Below are 19,848 nucleotides of genomic sequence, written 5' to 3' on the forward strand. Positions count from 1 at the left end.
TGTTCCTGCCTGAGATTCTGTGCAGTGTTAGTGAGGCCAGGAAAGCACTGGGTCACCATTCAGCAGAGAGTGGCCTACAGTGTAAGAAGACTTCACCATGGATACCATCCAAGGCCTCTGGTGACAGAAACAGCAAAGGGGGCACCCCTTCTAGGATGGTCTAGCCAGTAGGGTGCTCGCAGGTGGGTGAGACCTCCAGGTGCTGTTGTCTCCCCTGCCCTGCTCCCACAGAGAAACAAACTAGGCTTCCCAGGCTGCAGTGCGGTTTACCTTATGGAAACCATCTATGCAGGCTGGCCCTGGGCAGTCAAAATAACAAAGAAGTCAATTCTTGGTCAGATACTAGGGTCTCCACAATAGATAAGATCCTATCTTTTCTTTCAGTAGCATTTCTTGCAAATAAGTCAAATAAATATATTTTAATGCACAATTCACTACACTTCAGTCCGTCTTCATTTTCCACAGTCAATAACTATTGGTTTAAAATTTTCTCTACTTACATTATTTTTTCCATGTGTTTAGCATATCTTCAAAAAAGAATAAAATGGCATTTGTTCAGCAATTTCATTTTTAAAAGGTGTTTCAGATGGATGAACATAAAAATATGATTACCTCATCCCATTCTAAAAGGTAGTTGGTGATTTTTGAACCGTTGTCAATTGGTGCCTAAAAAAATAAATAAATAAAATGAGATTAGAGAAAGTTGTTCACAGACAAAAGTTATAAGCTCTCCACTTGGTTCAAATACAATGTCCATCCTAGTACTGTACTCTCCCTGCAGGGGGATAACCCTGGATACCTCCTGCATTTGCTTCTTCAAACATTATCACAAAACCAATTTTAATACAAGTCAACTAGTAGAGAGAGCCCCACTATTAATAAATCGTACCCCACAAACAGCCAAGCCTGCCTTCCCCACCACCTCTACCTTTACACCCACATGGTGCCTTACTTCCTCCTCCGGGGATAAAACTTTTAAGAGGCATGTTAAGTTCAAGGGTGGAGGAGAAAAAAGACAGGGGAGAAACAGAGGCACTGCTTGGGGTCTGATAAGGTAAAGCTGACCCACCTAGGTTCAAGAGTCTAAAGTCCATATTTTTGTAACTTCCCCCATACAGTTTTTGTGGTTGTTTTAAGACTTTAAGATTAGAAAGCCTTCTGTGGCATTAAGGTTGCCCTTTTTTTAAAAACGAGAAAAACCGGGATCTCCTGGATAGATTACCAGGGGCAATTAGCCCTTAGCATATTAGCAAAAAGCAAATCATCATTTGCTTTCCTCCTAAAAGCATACTGAGATCTGCTTTACTGAGAAAGCAGGCTTTGGACAATGGGAAGAGGAGTAAAGAACTCTGGAGAAAAGAGTGCTTTGTAGGGTCAGAGCTGCCAGAAGGGGGTGCTACTGTGGAGTCCCTCACAGCACTAAGATAGTAAGACCATGTCTCCCAAGCACAAATGCACCTGGGCCTGGCTCTTCCCAGGAAAGAGCCAGGGCCCCATAGAATGTGGTGACCTGCCCCCAGCAAAGGCAGCCAGGTCACCAGAGCTACACTGAAGCCCCTCTCGGCTGTTTGTCACGAGTGGTCTGATGTAAGTTCCTTAATATCAATGCTTAGTTTCTTATTCCATGAATGGATGGGTGTGATAAGGAATTGGGAGAATATGTGTAAATCACTTACTAAACTGCCCCATTGTTATAGGAAGCAGTCAGTAAACAGTAGCTGTTGCATTATTATTGTTAATAATAAATGTATTAACATCGAGGGCTCAGTAAATATTAGTTAATTAATAAAGAAACTCTTCGCCCTGGCCTTTCCTTCCTTCCTTCTTCTGAGTCATATAATCTTAGAGTTCCAAGCCCCAATTACGGGTGAGTGCTGTATGTTCTACTAAACTGCAATTTCAGGCTTTTGTGGGCTCAATTTGGGAGAAAGGATAGGGTTACATTTAAAGTTCTAAATAACGGACAAAATCAAGGTTTTAGCTGAGAACCCATTTCTAAGGTAAGAACTACATTTATGATGCTCATATATTCTTTTCTGATGTCCTGCCCCACCACCGAGTCCCTGATTCCTTGAGGGTGGGGACACAGCCCCTGGTGTGTGTGTTGCCCTATCTCCTGGCGCTAACAGGATGACATTAGAGGGCCCTGAGCTCTCTCAGTGTCTTGGTGGCTTCAAGGACAGGTGGGCAGCCAGAGCATGGTCGCCCTGTCCTTGTACCCCCAACTGGAGCACCGTTATTGGAAAATCTGTTCTAAGAACATGAAAACTGAACTGAATCCAGAACTTTCAAGTTTGCGCGTAACTGAATGGAACAATAATATGCTTCCGATTTACAATCAAATAAAGGGAGAAAGAAATTGTGAAACATTTTCCTCCTAGTAAGAAATCTTTTTCTTGAAGTTGCTGGTCTGCCTGAGGCCTGAATTTCATCCAGGTTTTAAGCAGAGTATGTATCAGTGATTCCCAACTTTAGGTTTATAAGACCCCAGGGTCCCTCTGGTAATCTTTAAGATTTCTTATACTTTTCCAAACAAAATGGATTTTAATTCTTTCCTTAAGATATATTTATATACGTATATGTATAAATACAGAACACATTTTAAAATGGACGTATATGCTCCAAGGACTTAAACAATGATGACCAGTTGGGTGTTAAAACTCTGAAAAGGTGGGGAATCACTGACCTGGATTATCCCTGGAAGCCAGGAAGGAAAATAAAATAGTTCAGATTCTACAACTTTGCCTTTGTCCAATAACACACTCAATGTTGGCCACTGGCTACGAGAGGGGTCTACAGAAGTCCATGCTTTGCTGCTAGCCACTACTCTCAACTGCTTTTATCAACTCCCAAGATAAATTTGACCCTCTGGTCTAAGAACAAAAGGACAAAGTATTTGTTCACCAGTAAGGAATCTCCCTAGTCATCTTAGTTGCACATCAGTGTTTTCCCCCAATACCACAAATCTTTATTATCTCTACCTCTATAAATTTTACATTTTGAACTATATTTTAAAGTATAAATATACAGAAATAATTACTATAGAGATTGATAACATAATCTACTATTTTCTTACAAACACACAACTGTGACTGATAAGCCAATGATATACTACTTTAAGGACCTCTCTTTGACAAGAGTTATTTGTAGCCAAAAAGTTGTATTTCATGAAAACTACTACCTGATTCAGATGTTAAAAAAAATAATTAGTAATCCTAACTGACCTAAGGCCTAATTAGTCAAAATTAATGAAACCTTAATGTAGTTTAGAACACTAAACATTCTAGGCAGTTTTAAATATTAGACATTGCAGTCACCACTGAAAGAAGCCAACGGACCCCATAAACCTACTTTATCTCTAAATCTTTCTTCACAAAAACTTTTTACTCAAGTCCCCAAATGTCTGTTGAAATGAATTAAACTATTAGAAAGTGATGACATTTAGGTATCTTAAGTATTTATATCACTTATAAAGTATTGCTCATGACCCTGCAAAGAAAGCTAAAACTTGATTTCACAGTTCCCTCTCCCATTCTTTTGCCCAATTTTTATAGAGATGGCAACTTTCGACATCATTATAATTTGTTTCACATAGTCACTATGCAGAAAATGAAACACCACCACCAAACTGGAATACTGCTAAATAAATGTTTCAAATGGCTACAGACTTCAGAATATTCCCGCCACTTGGCGCTACCCACCTTCCACTGCAAGGTTAGTGAACTTTTGCTCCTGTGTGCCAGCTTAGGTGGGAAAGGACACTCGGGTGCGCAGCTGTGGGTGGTGAAGCTAACCGGCTCAGAGCAGGATCCCTTTACGGAATTGTACATAGCATATACCCTGAAAACAGACAGACAAATACAGTCAGTGGCAGAGGCCCATCACAGAAGACCGGGGTTTTTATCTCAGCTTTGCCCCAGGACTTTCCACAGAGGAACAGAATTTCTTATGTAGTACACACCATGACCCTTATTCTTATTTACTGGTCTTGTCCTGACCTAACTATGGTCAGCATTTTCACGGGAAAATCATCCCAGCAGGCGATGTGACTCAATGCATTCTCTCCTCCCACTAACTGTCAGAGCCACCCAGCCCCATTTAGGACAGGCAGAGTCTACTGACTGGAAAAGAATATGCTCAACAAGGAAATATCCTTATTCCCCAAAATGGCCTCCAAATATGTATTCTAAAATCCATCAAGCCACTCTCTGGTTGACTTTGTCTGGAAAAAGGCTAAAAGTACAGATAAGGGTTGGGTCAAAGGAGACAAGAAGCAGTGATGAGAGTCCACAAACTGAGAGAGAGAGGTAGAAGTACAAACGACAAAGTAGATATCATCTTTGAACTGTTTATAATACTGCAGATATTTAGGTAGAAATAAGCACATTTCACACATAGAAACAGGCTTGCTACTGCCAAATGCATCTCTCTTCTAATTCATTAAAAACATGTACAGGTACAGTTTATCCATGTGAACATCTAACTCTTACACCTGGAGCCAAGATTAAGGATGGGCATTCTGCACATTAAAATGCCTGGCTCGATACTCAACATATGGACCTGATTTCTCCAAAGAAGCTGTGAAAAAAAAGCATATAACACACTATTATAAAACTACACTCCTTTCAAATAGCATAAAATAGGATTATGCTGATTTTTACCATCTTCTTTTCTACTTTTTCATTTTTTAAATATTGGGCATTAAAAAAAAACGTGAAAACATACTCTTTTAAAAAGACAACAAAGAAACCTTTGCTGCCTAAAAAAGATGCATGGATTAAGCTATTCAGAATTTGTAAATACATCAAGTTCTTAATTCTTAACTCTTTATGAGCTGCCATTAAAGACAGAAGAACACTCAGGCTAGAGAGGTGAAGTAAATTTCCCAAAGCTACACAGCTAGAAAGTCGGATCAATTGTACTCAGTCATGGAGATCTAACTGCTATACTGTATTCCCTACTGTCCTATTCATCCTGCAATCCACTTCCCCTCACTCTGCCCAATGAATAAATAACAGCTACAGATAACATTATGGAAAATAGGAGCTAACTGAGGAGAAAGGATTTTAAAAATCATACACCTAAAGTCCACCACAAAAAATTTATAGAGGCCATGCAAGTCAAAAGTACTGACAGACATGCCTACCTTCCATTCTAAAAGGTAAAATACATATTTACTGGATATTTGACTTGTTTGCCTTAGGGGAGGACACCATGATATTTGATCCAAACAAAAGATACCTCTCATTAGGATGCTCTTCACACAACCTGATGACAGAAATGCTCCTTTTTGCATTCACTGTAAGTAGGCACATGATAACAGAAAATGAAACAGGAGACTTGGCAAGATCATTTCCATGTATCAGGACAGGTTTACTGGGAGTAAGTGACTTAAAAATGAATCACAGAATGTTCCAGACATGGGCAGGGTTCCAGCCTGAACTTTAACAGATCAGCTGAATTCTCCAACTGATGGCTTATAGATTGTATTTTGCCCAAAATACGTGTGGGGGGAGGGAAGGAATATAGTGTTTTAAAATATTACCGCCACCTATGAATTAAAGGATATAGGCAACGATCACCAAAAAAGAGACAAGCAGACATTATGCACTCCTAATGAGAGACCATGCCACTATCTATAAAATCCCTGCCAGAAAAATTGAACCTGTATCTGATTAAGCCTCTTCACTGCTTTATCGGGAACACGGAGAGAACATTATTAAGCAACACTACAGGATGCAATCAGGCTAATTCACAGTGTGGAAAAGTCTACAGGGCAAAAAAAAATTCATTCCAACAAATAAATTGCAAGAAGAGAAAAAAAGGATAGAGGGAAAACCTATAGCTTAAAAGAAGTTTAAGAGCTATAAGCCAAACACAATACTCAAACCACGTCTGAATTCCAATTACAACAAACTGAAGAAATAAACCCTTCAGTTTTAGGACAGTTGAGGAAATGGGAAGAGTGTCTGGATTTTAAAGACATGAAGGAATTTACCATTTTTGTTTATTTTGGATGGGCATGGGGTGTGTGATGATGGTAATTTGGTTCACAGGTGAAATAATATGATGTCTGGACTTTACTTAAAAATAACTGTTGGGGGAGGGGGTAGGAGAAGGCACCAAGGGAATAAAAAGTTGGGTGGTGGGTATATGAGAGTTCATTAAATTACTGTCCACTTTTGACTATAACTGAAATATTCAGAAACAAAAAGTTAAAAATTAAGCCAATGCTGAAAAAAATGGAGATCTCTCGTTTAAAAAAATGAACCTCTGGCTTCTCTTAAAAACCAGAAGTTCTAGCAACACTGAGCTGCAGACCTGAATGACAGGAATTAAATGAAACTGAGAGTAGCTCCCCCTTTAGATGGGCAGGTGCTGTCCAGTTCAGAGTTCCCACCACTCCCTACTGCTCCCCGGAACTGAGATTGCTTTTTCGCTGCCTTTTACCCAATCCTCTTTACCCACTTCCGTTCCCAGGAGGTATCTCATGTTGCGGTCACTAGGCATTTGCTTATGAATTCAGACTATACTCAGATAGGCCAAGTCCTAAATATCCACAAAAACAGTCAGCACCTAAAATCCATGTGGGTAATAGAGCAGAGGAAAGGAGGTAGGGGAAGAGCCTGCCAAGGACGAGCAGACCGCAGTTAGTTATCCGGGGGGAGCTGGACTCAGTCAAGTTTGTTCTTTCTTTTCAATGAGATTCTTGGAGTCACAAATCCATACTTATCGGGCTAGAGAAACACGAGAGAAGGAGGCTCCTGACAGCCAGGTTGGGAGGATGACAGTAGGAATGAAGGAACCTGATGGCACAAGTAAAAATGTGAGGTACTTGAGGATGGACAGTTGTACGGGCTGGCAGGAGTTAGTTCCCCTGTCTTTAAACTCAGAGAATGTTATAGTTTGTCTAAATGAGGAGTCAGTGCTCTGCACTTGTAAAAAGTCTGTCTGCAAAGGAAACAAGATCTATTTTACGTGGCAATATAAATGTGCTGCACTCAGTACCTAAAACCTGACATGATATCTAAGTACCTCATGATTACATCTGTCAATTCAAATTGTTCAGTAAATAGATAGCAACTAATAACTGTAATAACTACCTGCTCTGCTTTTACCAGTAATTTTCACAGAAAAGTCTCTGTAAATGACATTACATTTTCAAGAATGTTGCAATCATGTTTCTCACATGATGGTGATGTGTTTTCTCTAAATACCATGATGTGACAGGAAGATCTGTGGAGTAGGACCAGTATCCTAAGTTAAATATATCAGCAAACAATTCAGTCCTTTTAGCATTTATACCAGCAACGAGGAAAACACTTTTCTAAGGATATAACTAATCTTGTGTTGGGTTTGCACATTTGTTTCAGTTTAAGTACCAACTAAATGTGTATGGAACAGGTGCTCCAAAAATTTCAGAAATTTGCCTCCCCTTTCCTCCAGCACGTCTGTAACATACCAGGAGCTGCAATTTCTAGTCAATAACACCTATTTCGTGGATGGACTTAGAGTCTGTCATGCAGAGTGAAATAAGTCAGAAAGAGAAAAACAAATACCATATGCTAACACATATATATGGAATCCATAAAAAAAAAAATGGTTCTGAGGAACCTAGGGGCAGGACAGGAATAAAGACGCAGACGTAGAGAATGGACTTGAGGACATGGGGAGGGGGAAGGGTAAGCTGGGACGAAGTGAGAGAGTGGCATGGACATATATACACTACCAACTGTAAAACAGATAGCTAGTGGGAAGCAGCCGCATAGCACAGGGAGGTCAGCTCTGTGCTTTGTGACCACCTAGAGGGGTGGGATAGGGAGGGTGGGAGGGAGACGCAAGAGGGAGGAGATATGGGGATAGATGTATATGTATAGCTGATTCACTTTGTTATACAGCAGAAACTAACACACCATTGTAAAGCAATTATACTCCAATAAAGATGTTAAAAAAAATAAATTAAATAACACCTACTTCATAACCCCACACTGAGCTGGTCAACCACATATTTTTGGAAATGTTTCATCACATAATTTTTCTGGGAAATGTTATTACATGATATCATCTCTGGGCAACCTCTTTGCCAAATTGTTTATGACAATGACTGCAAAACGGCCTCAAATTCTGCATTGAAATTGCTATCCATTCCAACACTCAAATTCCTGATTATCCTATCATTGATAAAAATATAAATTCTTGACTCCCACAGTAAAATGATTGTTTCAATGTCACTATTAATTATAAAACTACCAAGTAAAAGAGGAATATGCTTTTCTTTGTATATGTATAAATAAGTGAATATATAAATGTTTGTGATTGTAAAGTTACATACTTATGCGTAAGTATTATAAAATAGAATGTTATTTATTTGTATGTACGTATGTATTGGATTTTTCTCATTCCTCTTTTTTCCTCAACACACACACACACAGAGGAGATTCTACATTGGTGGTGTCATTCCATAACACAATACGCTATATGGAAACACTGAATAAATACACTTTGACAGTTGCAAATTGATTCCTTTTAAACATTCAACCAACATTAAACCAAAAAAAGCAATCTGTGTAAGAAATGGGTAACTAATATAAAAGTGATGACTTTAATAAAAATAACCCAGGACCCAACACCTAAATTTTTCAAATCAACATAATAGAGGAATTATTGAGGAATTACCTTCTTCAATCACTAGGAGAAAAAATAAAAAAGTGGTCAGATAGATGTAGAACAATGACACGAAAATACATAGCAAAAAGTGAGGAAAATAATCTTTAAAACCTGAAATGTCTCAGGATACAATTTTCAACGTGGAATTTGGACTAAAGGGCATAGCAAGTGCCAATCTGAACAGCTACAGACACATAACCTATAGCACCATCTCAAGGATGCCACTGGTCTCTTAATAAATTATTCCCAATAACAGTGAGGTGATGGCAAGTAGAATTCAAGAGCTCTTCTTGCCTAGGAACTGATGCCAAGCACTATACAGTTCAATGACAGAACTCCATGACTGAGAGGCTGCTACTTTAAAAAATGGTTGTGTATCTGACTGGTGAACGCAGACAATACTCAGTAACATGAGGGAGGAAAAAACTGAAAATGAGAAAAAGAATTCCATAAAGATATCAAGCAAGCAATGTGAAGGGGATGGAATCAGAATAGCAAAACCAAAAGCAACAAGAAAGGAGCCCTAGGTGAGATGCCAGTACCTGACCTGAGAAAGAAACCTTTCACTCTACGGAAGAGTGATTTGAACAGAGACTTCTGCAGGCCTTTGTCAAAATGTGCACTATTAACAACTAGAAGGAGAATACAGCCTGCCTGGCACTGCTAAAAGAAACATCTGTTTTCGTCATTGGCTCTCCAGACTTCCTATAAGGCGACACTTTCTAAATTGGTATTGTACAAATAAATGAAAATGGTAATAAATATAATTGTTCATTTTGCAGCTGTACAGTAATGGAATCCTTTTGGAGCTTCTGTTGTGGAAAAGTGAGGAAATATTTCCATGTAGCTTTTTGAGGCCTTATAGGTGACTATTAAATTTAAAATTATATTTGAGGCTACTGTGTTGATAAAAGCTTACATTCCTGGAACTAAGATTTTGAGAATGTTAACTGCAGCATAAAAAGAGATTTTTGCTCTGCTTGTTTCAGCTCCAATTATGATATATCTTTATCTCAATAAAATAATGAGTGGTATGGTCAAACTTCATCATGAAGTCCTTTTTATTTTTAGTGTGGAAAATCTGCAACCACTTTGGAAAAACAAAACAAACAAAACAACATTTATAGGTGTTACAGATTTATAATAGATTTGCACATATATTTCATTTGCTCTCATACCATCTTTCTAAGGCTGGTATCGTTATTATCCTCATTTTACGAATGAGAAAACAAGGACATTGAAGCTTACATGGTTTGCCTAATCACATACCCTAAGTAAGTGCCTGAGTCATTAATTCCAAATTCCAAGCTCTGCCTACTATGTCATCAAGCTGCCTCCCAAAGCAATTCAAGGCAGAAGAGACTGACTCTACGTAGGGGCTAGAAGTGTTAAGAGTATTCTCTAGCTTGAAAAATGAAAGGCTGTATAAGGAAAGAGAATGAATGATCTATATGGACTGTGGAATAGCCAGAGCAAAGTAACTAAAATTGGGACTGTAGACATTTTTTTTAGGAAATAACTTTTAAAAAATCCTAAAAGAGATGTGTTCTGGAAGATGGCGGAGTAGAAGGACATGCGCTCACTCCCTCTTGAGAGAGCACCGGAATCACAAGTAACTGCTGAACAATCATCGACAGGAAGACACTAGAACTCACCAAAAAAGATACCCCACATCCAAAGACAAAGGAGAAGCCACAATGAGATTGTAGGAGGGGTGCAATCACAATAAAATCAAATCCCATAACCGCTGGGTGGGTGACTCACAAACTGGAGAACAATTATACCACAGAAGTCCACCCACTAGAGTGAAGGTTCTGAGCCCCATGTCAGGCTTCCCAACCTGGGGGTCTGGCAATGGGAGGAGGAATTCCCAGAGAATCAGACTTTGAAGGCTATAGGGATTTCATTACAGGACTTCAACAGGACTGGGGGAAACAGAGACTCCACTAGTGGAGGGCACACACAAAGTAGTGTGCGCATCGGGACCCAGGGGGAAGGAGTAGTGATCCCACAGGAGACTGAACAAGACTTACCTGCTAGTGTTGGAGGGCATCCTGCAGAGGCAGGGGGCTGCTGTGGCTCACCGTGGGGACAAGGACACCCGCAGCAGAAGTTCTGGGAAGTACTCCTTGGCATAAGCCCTCCCAGAGTCCACCATTAGCCCCACCAAAGGGCCTGAAGACTCCAGTGCTGGGTCGCCTCAGGCCAAACAACCAACAGGGAGGGAGCTTAGCCCCACCCATCAGCAGACAAGTGGATTAAAGTTTTACTGAGCTCTGCCCACCAGAGCAACACCCAGCTCTACCTACCACCAGTCCCTCCCAGCAGGAAGCCTGCACAAGCCTCTTAGATAGCCTCATCCACCAGAGGGCAGACAGCAGAAGCAAGAAGAACTACAATCCTGCAGCCTGTGGAACAAAACCCACATTGAAAGATAGACAAAATGAAAAGGCAGGGGACTATGTACCAGATGAAGGAACAAGATAAAACCCAGAAAAACAATTAAATGAAGTGGAGATAGGGAACCTTCCAGAAAAAAGAATTCAGAATAATGATAGTGAAGATGATCCAAGACCTCGGAAAAAGAATGGAGGCAAAGATTGAGAAGATGTAAGAAATGTTTAACAAAGACCTAGAAGAATTAAAGAACAAACAAACAGAGATGAACAATACAATAACTGAAATGAAAAATACACTAGAAGGAATCAATAGCAGAATAACTGAGGCAGAAGAATGGATAAGTGACCAGGAAGACAGAATGGTGGAATTCACTGCTGCGGAACAGAATAAAGAAAAAAGAATGAAAAGAAATGAAGAGAGCCTAAGAGACCTCTGGGACAACATTAAACACACCAACATTCGCATGTATAATGCGTCCCAGAAGGAGAAAAGAGAAAGGACCTGAGAAAATATTTGAAGAGATTATAGTCAAAAACATCCCTAACATGGGAAAGCAAATAGCCACCCAAGTCCAGGAAGCGCAGAGAGTCCCACACAGGATAAACCCATGGAGAAACATGCCGAGAAACAAAGTAATCAAACTGACAAAAATTAAAGACAAAGAAAAATTATTAAAAGCAACAAGGGAAAAATGACAAATAACATACAAGGGAACTCCCATAAGGTTAACGGATGATTTCTCAGCAGAAACTCTACAAGCCAGAAGGGAGTGGCATGACATATTTAAAGTGATGAAAGGGAAGAACCTATATCCAAGATTACTCTACCCAGCAAGGATCTCATTCAGATAAAACAGAGAAATCAAAAACTTTACAGACAAGCAAAAGCTAAGAGAATTCAGCACCACCAAACCAGCTCTACAACAAATGCTAAAGGAACTTCTCTAAGTGGGAAACACAAGAGAAGAAAAGGACCTACAAAAACAAACCCAAAACAATTAAGAAAATGGTAATAGGAACATACATATCGATAATTACCTTAAACGTGAATGGATTAAATGTTCCAACCAAAAGACACAGGCTTGCTGAATGGATACAGAAACAAGACCCATATATGTGCTGTCTACAAGAGACCCACTTCAGACCTGGGGACACATACAGACTGAAAGTGAGGGGATGGAAAAAGATATTCCATGCAAATGGAAATCAAAAGAAAGCTGGAGTAGCAATACTCATATCAGATAAAATAGACTTTAAAATAAAGAATGTTACAAGAGACAAGGAAGGACACGACATAATGATCAAGGGATCAATCCAAGAAGAAGATATAACAATTATAAATACATACACACCCAACATAGGAGTACCTCAATACATAAGGCAACTGCTAACAGCTATAAAAGAGGAAATCGACAGTAACACAGTAACAGTGAGGGAATTTAACACCTCACTTACACCAATGGACAGATCATCAAGACAGAAAATTAATAAGGAAACACAAGCTTTAAATGACACAAGAGACCAGGATAGATTTAATTGATATTTATAGGACATTCCATCTGAAAACAACAAAACACTTTCTTCTCAAGTGCACACAGAACATTCTCCAGGATAGATCACATCTTGGGTCACAAATCAAGCCTCAGTAAATTTAAGAAAATTGAAATCATATCAAGCATCTTTTCTGACCACAATGCTGTGAGATTAGAAATAAATTACAGGGGAAAAAAATGTAAAGAACACAAACACATGGAGGCTAAACAATACGTTACTAAATAACCGAGAGATCACTGAAGAAATCAAAGAGGAAATCAAAAAATACCTAGAGACAAATGACAATGAAAACACGATGATCCAAAACCTATGGGATGCAGCAAAACCAGTTCTAAGAGGGAAGTTTATAGCAATACAAGCCTACCTCAAGAAACAAGAAAAATCTCAAATAAACAATCTAATGTTACACCTAAAGGAACTACAGAAAGAAGAACAAACAAAACCCAAAGTTAGCAGAGGGAAAGAAATCATAAAGATCAGAGCAGAAATAAATGAAAAAGAAACAAAGAAAACAATAGCAAAGATCAATAAAACTAAAAGCTGCTTCTTTGAGAAGATAAACAAAATTGATAAACCTTTAGACAGACTCATCAAGAAAAAGAGGGAGAGGACTCAAATCAATAAAATTAGAAATGAAAAAAGAGAAGTTACAACAGACACCGCAGAAATACAAAGCATCCTGAGAGACTACTACAAGCAACTCTATGCCAATAAAATGGACAACCTGGAAGAAATGGACAAATTCTTAGAAAGGTATAACCTTCCAAGACTGAACCAGGAAGAAACAGAAAATATGAACAGAACAATCACAAGTAATAAAATTGAAACTGTGATTAAAAATCTTCCAACAAACAAAAGTCCAGGACCAGATAGCTTCACAGGTGAATTCTGAATTCTACCAAACATTTAGAGAAGAGCTAACACCCATCCTTCTCAAACTCTTCCAAAAAATTGCAGAGGAAGGAACACTCCCAAACTCATTCTACGAGGCCACCATCACCCTGATACCAAAATCAGACAAAGATACTACAAAAAAAGAAAATTACAGACCAATATCACTGATGAATATAGATGCAAAAATCCTCAACAAAATACTAGCAAACAGAATCCAACAGCACATTAAAAGGATCATACACCCTGATTAACTGGGATTTATCCCAGGGATGCAAGCAATCTTCAATATATGCAAATCAATGTGATACACCATATTAACAAATTGAAGAATAAAAACCATATGATCATCTCAATAGATGAAGAAAAAGCTTTTGACAAAATTCAACACCCATTTATGATAAAAACTCTCCAGAAATTGGTCATTGAGGGAACCTACCTCAACATAATAAAGGCCATATATGACAAACCCACAGCAAACATCATTCTCAATGGTGAAAAACTGAAAGCATTTCCTCTAAGATTAGGAACAAGACAAGGATGTCCACTCTCGCCACTATTATTCTACATAGTTCTGGAAGTTTTAGCCATGGCAATCAGAGAAGGAAAAGAAATAAAAGGAATCCAAATTGGAAAAGAAGAAGTAAAACTGTCACTGTTTGCAGATCACATGATACTATACATAGAGAATCCTAACGATGCCACCAGGAAACTACTAGAGCTAATCAATAAATCTGGTAAAGTAGCAGGATACAAAATTACTGCACAGAAATCTCTTGCATTCCTATACACTAACAACGAAAGATCAGAAAGAAATTAAGGAAACAATCCCATTCACCACTGCAACAAAAAGAATAAAATACCTAGGAATAAACCTACTTAAGGGGGTAAAAGACCTGTACTAAGAAAACTATAAGACACTGGTGAAAGAAATCAAAGATGACACAAACAGATGGAGAGATATACCATGTTCGTGGATTGGAAGAATCAATATTGTGAAAATGACTATACTACACAAAGCAATCTACAGGTTCAATGCAATCCCTATCAAATTACCAATGGTATTTTTTCCAGAACTAGAACAAAAAACCTTAAAATTTGTATGGAGACACAAAAGACCCCGAATAGCCAAAGTAATCTTGAGGGAAAAAAATGGAGGTGTAGGAATCAGACTATACTACAAAGCTACAGTAATCAAGACAATATGGTACTGGCACAAAAACAGAAATACAGATCAAGGGAACAGGATAGAAAGCCCAGAGATAAACCCACACAGCTATGGTCAACTAATCTATGACAAAAGAGGCAAGGATATACAATGGAGAAAAGACAGCCTCTTCAATAAACGGTGCTGGGAAAACTGGACAGCTACATGTAAAAGAATGAAATGAGAACACTCCCTAATACCATATACAAAAATAAACCCCAAATGGATTAAAGACCTAAATGTAAGACCGGACACTATAAAACTTTTAGAGGTAAACATAGGAAGAACACTCTTTGACATAAATCACAGCAAGATCTTTTATGACCCACCCCCTAGAGTAACGGAAATAAAAACAAAAATAAACAAATGAGACGTAATGAAACTTAAAAGCTTTTGCACAGCAAAGGAAACTACAGGAAACTCAGAATGGGAGAAAATATTTGCAAACAAATCAATGGACAAAGGATTAATGTCCAAAGTACATAAACAGCTCATGCAGCTCAATATAAAAAAACCCAAACAACCCAATCAAGAAATGGGCAGAAGACCTAAATAGACATTTCTCCAAAGAAGACATACAGATGGCCAAGAGGCACATGAAAACTGCTCAATATCACTAATTATTAGAGAAATGCAAATCAAAACTACAATGAGATATCACCTCACACCGGTTAGAATGGGTATCATCAGAAACTCTACAAACAACAAATGCTGGAGAGGGTGTGGAGAAAAGGGAACCCTCTTGCACTGTTGGTGGGAATGTAAATTGATACAGCCACTATGGAGAACAGTATGGAGATTTCTTAAAAAACTAAAAATAGAATTACCGTATGACCTAGCAATCCCACTACTGGGCATATACGCTGAGAAAACCATAATTCAAAAAGAAACACATACAACAATGTTCATTGCAGCACTATTTACAAGAGCCAGACATGGAAGCAACCTAAATATCTATCAACAGATGACTAGATAAAGAAGATGTGGCACATATATACAATGGAATATTACTCAGCCATAAAAAGGAACGAAATTGAGTTATTTGTAGTCAGGTGGATGGACCTAGAATCTGTCATACAGAGTGAAGTCAGAAAGAGAAAAACAAATACCGTTGGCTAATGCATACATATGGCATTTTAAAAAGTGGTACTGATAAACCTAGTGGCAGGGCAGTAATAAAGACGCAGACGTGGAAAACGGAGTTGAGGGCACAGGGGTGAAGGGGAAGCTTGGATGAAGTGAGAGAGTAGCACTGACATATATACACTACTAAATGTCAAATGGATGGCTAGTGGGAAGCAGCCGCATAGCACAGGGAGATCAGCTTGGTGCTTTGTGACGACCTAGAGGGGTGGGATAGGGAGGGTGGGGGGAGGGAGGCTCAAGAGGGAGGGGATATGGGGATATATGTATACATATAGCTGATTCACTTTGTTGTACAGTAGAAACTAACACAACATTGTAAAGCATTTATACTCCAATAAAGATGTGGAAAAAACAAAAAACAAAAAGACACATGCACCCCGATGTTCACTGCAGCACTATTTATGATAGCCAGGTCATGGAAGCAACCTAAATGCCCATCAACAGACGAATGGATAAAGAAGATGTGGTGCATATATACAATGGAGTATTACTCAGCCATAAAAAGGAACAAAACTGGGTCATTTGTAGAGACGTGCATGGACCTAGAGACTGTCATACAGAGTGAAGTAAGTCAGAAAGAGAAAAACAAATATATTAATTCATATATGTGGAATCTAGAAAAATGGTACAGATGAACAGGTTTGCAAGGCAGAAATAGACACAGATGTAGAGAACAAACGTATGGACACCAAGGGGGGAAAGCGGCAGGGGGGTGGTGGTGGTGGTGGGATGAATTGGGAGATTGGGATTGACATGTATACACTGATGTGTATAAAATAGATAACTAATGAGAACCTGCTGTATAAAAAAAAAAGAGATCACGATCAAAGAGAGGGAGAATTTTCCATCTCTCTGGCCAGCAGAGCACTAGACCAAATAACAGCTGGTGGTGCCTTAGGCTGTTTATGTGTGGTGTCACACAAGTGTCAAATATGTCACAAGGGTGGGATCCCCGATGTGTTAGGAGGAAGTCTTGGATCCAAGGCCTCTAGATGGTAACTACTACCTCATGCTCCTATGTCTTTTGGGGAATCCATTAATTATTCCTTTTATCCGCCCAGAAGTTTAAGGTGTTCATAAGATACGTAAAAAGAATTAATGAGCAAGTATTCTCAAGTTTACCCTTTGTAAGAGGCGTTAAAAAGATACAAAGGGCAATACAACAGATAGGACAGTAAATAAAGGGCAGACCGTGACATTTACAATTTTTTAAAAAGTTATTGTCAACTCATGGATGAACAGAAAATTAATAAAGTAAACCTTTAGTAAAGCAATGACAATGAACATTAAAAGAGAAAAAAGGAAACACATGTTAACAATGTCTAATGGAGAACATTTACAGGACTCCCTATATGGTGTTACATTTTCTGGTTTGTTGTTAAATCAACCATTTCAAAGAATGGTTAAACTATTACCATCTCAGCTTCACAAGTTATACAAATCTTTTTGTTTATACAGACGGTGTGAAAAGTTCAATATGTTTGGGCTAAAGCTAATTCACTCAAAATCCAAAAGTTTTGATTCAAATAGGAAAAGATGGTTGCAATAGAGTTCATCTAAACAAAACAATAGCTAAGCAGATATACACTTTATGACTGAATGTAAAAACCTTGCTCTTTTATGTATTGCTTTAAACATAGTTTTAAACACTTGTGCAGCTAATAAGATATTATAATCTGAACACACCCCTACTTTCCTTACTTTTGTTACCGAGAAAATTGTGGCATGGATTCTCTGTGATTGACCAAAGTTAAAACAGTCAATTGATGGGCAGAACCAGACTAGACCTCAAGCTTCCTAATAATTAACATATGCTCTTCCTGCTGGGCTACCCTGCCTCTACTCCACCACAAAGGGAACGTGTGGTGTGAATTAACCTTTGGAAAGTGAAATAAAGGGTGTGTGCTTGATGCTTGCAATTTTATTACATAATCTTGGTATACACATATATAATTGAAGAAAGGAGAATTTGTTGTTGTTCACCCTATTAGATAAAATGAGAATTTCTGATCAAATTAAAAATTAAATAAAATGAAAGTTTAAACTAAAATGAAAATTTAAACGATATTATGGATCACATTCAGATTAAAAAATCTGCCTGTTTGCAGATGGATGTATGGATGTATCTTTGAGTAATCAGATGGGCTCTGTTAACATTTAGATGATACTTTCGTCCTCGCAGGTCTGTGGTTGGCCGGGTGTCTCCCTGAGATCAGCTAGCCCTGCCTTCCAGAGCAGTCATGGTAGAGAGTTCAGACTCGGTAGCAAACTATGTGAGTTGTTTTGGCAAACTGCATTAGCTCTTGCTAGAGATAATTTTGATATTTGCATTACTTATTTCAAAACGTATTGCCTTTTAGGTCCAAACTTGAAACATGGGAAGGACTTTATTTAGTCATTTGGGCTGAACATATAGTTTACATGGAAGGTCTATAACTGATATACCCATGGGAAAAAATGATTGCTTTATAGAAAAAAATATTATACATTAAACCACGCATTCCAACGGATCTTAGAAGACTACGTAAAATAAAAATTACTTTGTAAAAATAAGTTTAAAATTCTGTTCAGGGTATCATCTACTTTTCTATTACCAGAGGCACTTCTGTGGACTCCCAATCTCTATGCTCTCAAGTGTAGGACATCAAGGAATGGTCGATGAGCAAAGGTACTGACACTTTTAGTTAGGCAAGTGCTGTTAACCAAGCACTTTTAAAAAGGAGCATATTATTTATTTTAGCAATCTGAATTCCCCAATACTCACCTCACATGATAATCGGTTGCTGGTCTAAGATCTTTCAGGTTACATTCTAATTCTTCTCCGCTGCAAAGAAAAATCATTTCTTAGTCAATGATACCAGTTTCAAAAATAAAACAGGTTTTGGATTTGGGTCTCATAGTCAGGTACCAACAGCGATTCAAGAACTATTATTTCTACTTCCACCTTAAGTCAGAAATAAACTCTCCTGCTTGGTATTATCATTTTTCTGGACTAGCAAATTGGATTCCTTGAAATGGTGTCATTCTGGATCTGGAAAACGGCAAGGCTAACTTATGAATAAAATTCCAAAATATCTTACCACTTCTTCAAAATGACTACATAAAAATAAGTAAATAAGGAAGCAAGCTGAACAGAAAGATACCTAGATAAACAGAAGTGTAAATAACAGCACCAGCTGTCAACTGAAGGTGGCTCCCAGACTTGTCCTGGCAAGAACCCCAATAGCTTCAACTTCTCAACTCTCTTCAAGAAACCTCAATCTACTTCCCTCACATATCAATACTAATAAACAGCTCTCTTACACATGCATGCCAATAAATAGCTCTCTTACACAAAATAAAACCATTTATTTGACCAGAAGCTGCAACAGAACCTTGACTTAATCATGAGGAAACCACCAACATTCCAGAAAATAAGTAATGTTCCCATTAAAAAATTTTTTAAAGGTGAGAGGGGTGTGTGTGGGCATAACTGTATTCTTCACAAATGTCAGTATCTACCCAGCCACAAAAAAGAAAGAAATTCTGCCATGTGTAAAACACGGATGGACCTGGAGGGTATCATGCTTAGTGAAATAAGTCAGAGAAAGACAAACACTGTATGCTATCACTTACATGTGGAATCTAAAAAACAAAACAGACAAATGAATATAACAAAACAGAAACAGTCTCACAGATATAGAGAACAAACTAGTGGGTACCAGTGGGGAGAGCAAAGTGGGGAGGGGCAAGATACGGGTAGGGGATTGAGAAGTACAAGCTACTATGTATCAAGTAAATAAGCTACAAGGATGTAATGCACAGCACAGGGAATACAGCCAATATTTTATTATAACTTTATTTATATTTTTAAATTAATTAATTAATTAATTTTTGACTGCGTTGGGTCTTCGTTGCTGCACGCGGGCTTCCTCTAGTTGCGGCGAGCGGGGGCTACTCTTCGTTGCGGTGTGCGGGCTTCTCACTGCGGTGGCTTCTCTTGTT

General features: G+C 38.4%; 1 protein-coding gene across 5 annotated transcripts in view; it reads right to left on the bottom strand.

Annotated features, from left to right (window-relative positions):
* The window catches only part of FNDC3B (fibronectin type III domain containing 3B), a 350,641-nt gene that overhangs the window by 73,016 nt on the left and 257,777 nt on the right, over positions 1 to 19,848 (bottom strand). For all 5 annotated transcript variants that reach the window (XM_061194472.1, XM_061194468.1, XM_061194471.1 and 2 more), the window contains exons 9-11: positions 18,629 to 18,688; positions 3,702 to 3,840; positions 613 to 666 (exon numbers count right to left, since the gene is read on the bottom strand). In XM_061194472.1, coding sequence (XP_061050455.1) covers positions 613 to 666; positions 3,702 to 3,840; positions 18,629 to 18,688 — 253 coding nt within the window. The remainder of the gene's footprint in view (positions 1 to 612; positions 667 to 3,701; positions 3,841 to 18,628; positions 18,689 to 19,848) is intronic.

The sequence above is a fragment of the Eubalaena glacialis genome, chromosome 6 (assembly GCF_028564815.1).
Source record: "Eubalaena glacialis isolate mEubGla1 chromosome 6, mEubGla1.1.hap2.+ XY, whole genome shotgun sequence".
NCBI classification, from domain to species: domain Eukaryota; kingdom Metazoa; phylum Chordata; class Mammalia; order Artiodactyla; family Balaenidae; genus Eubalaena; species Eubalaena glacialis.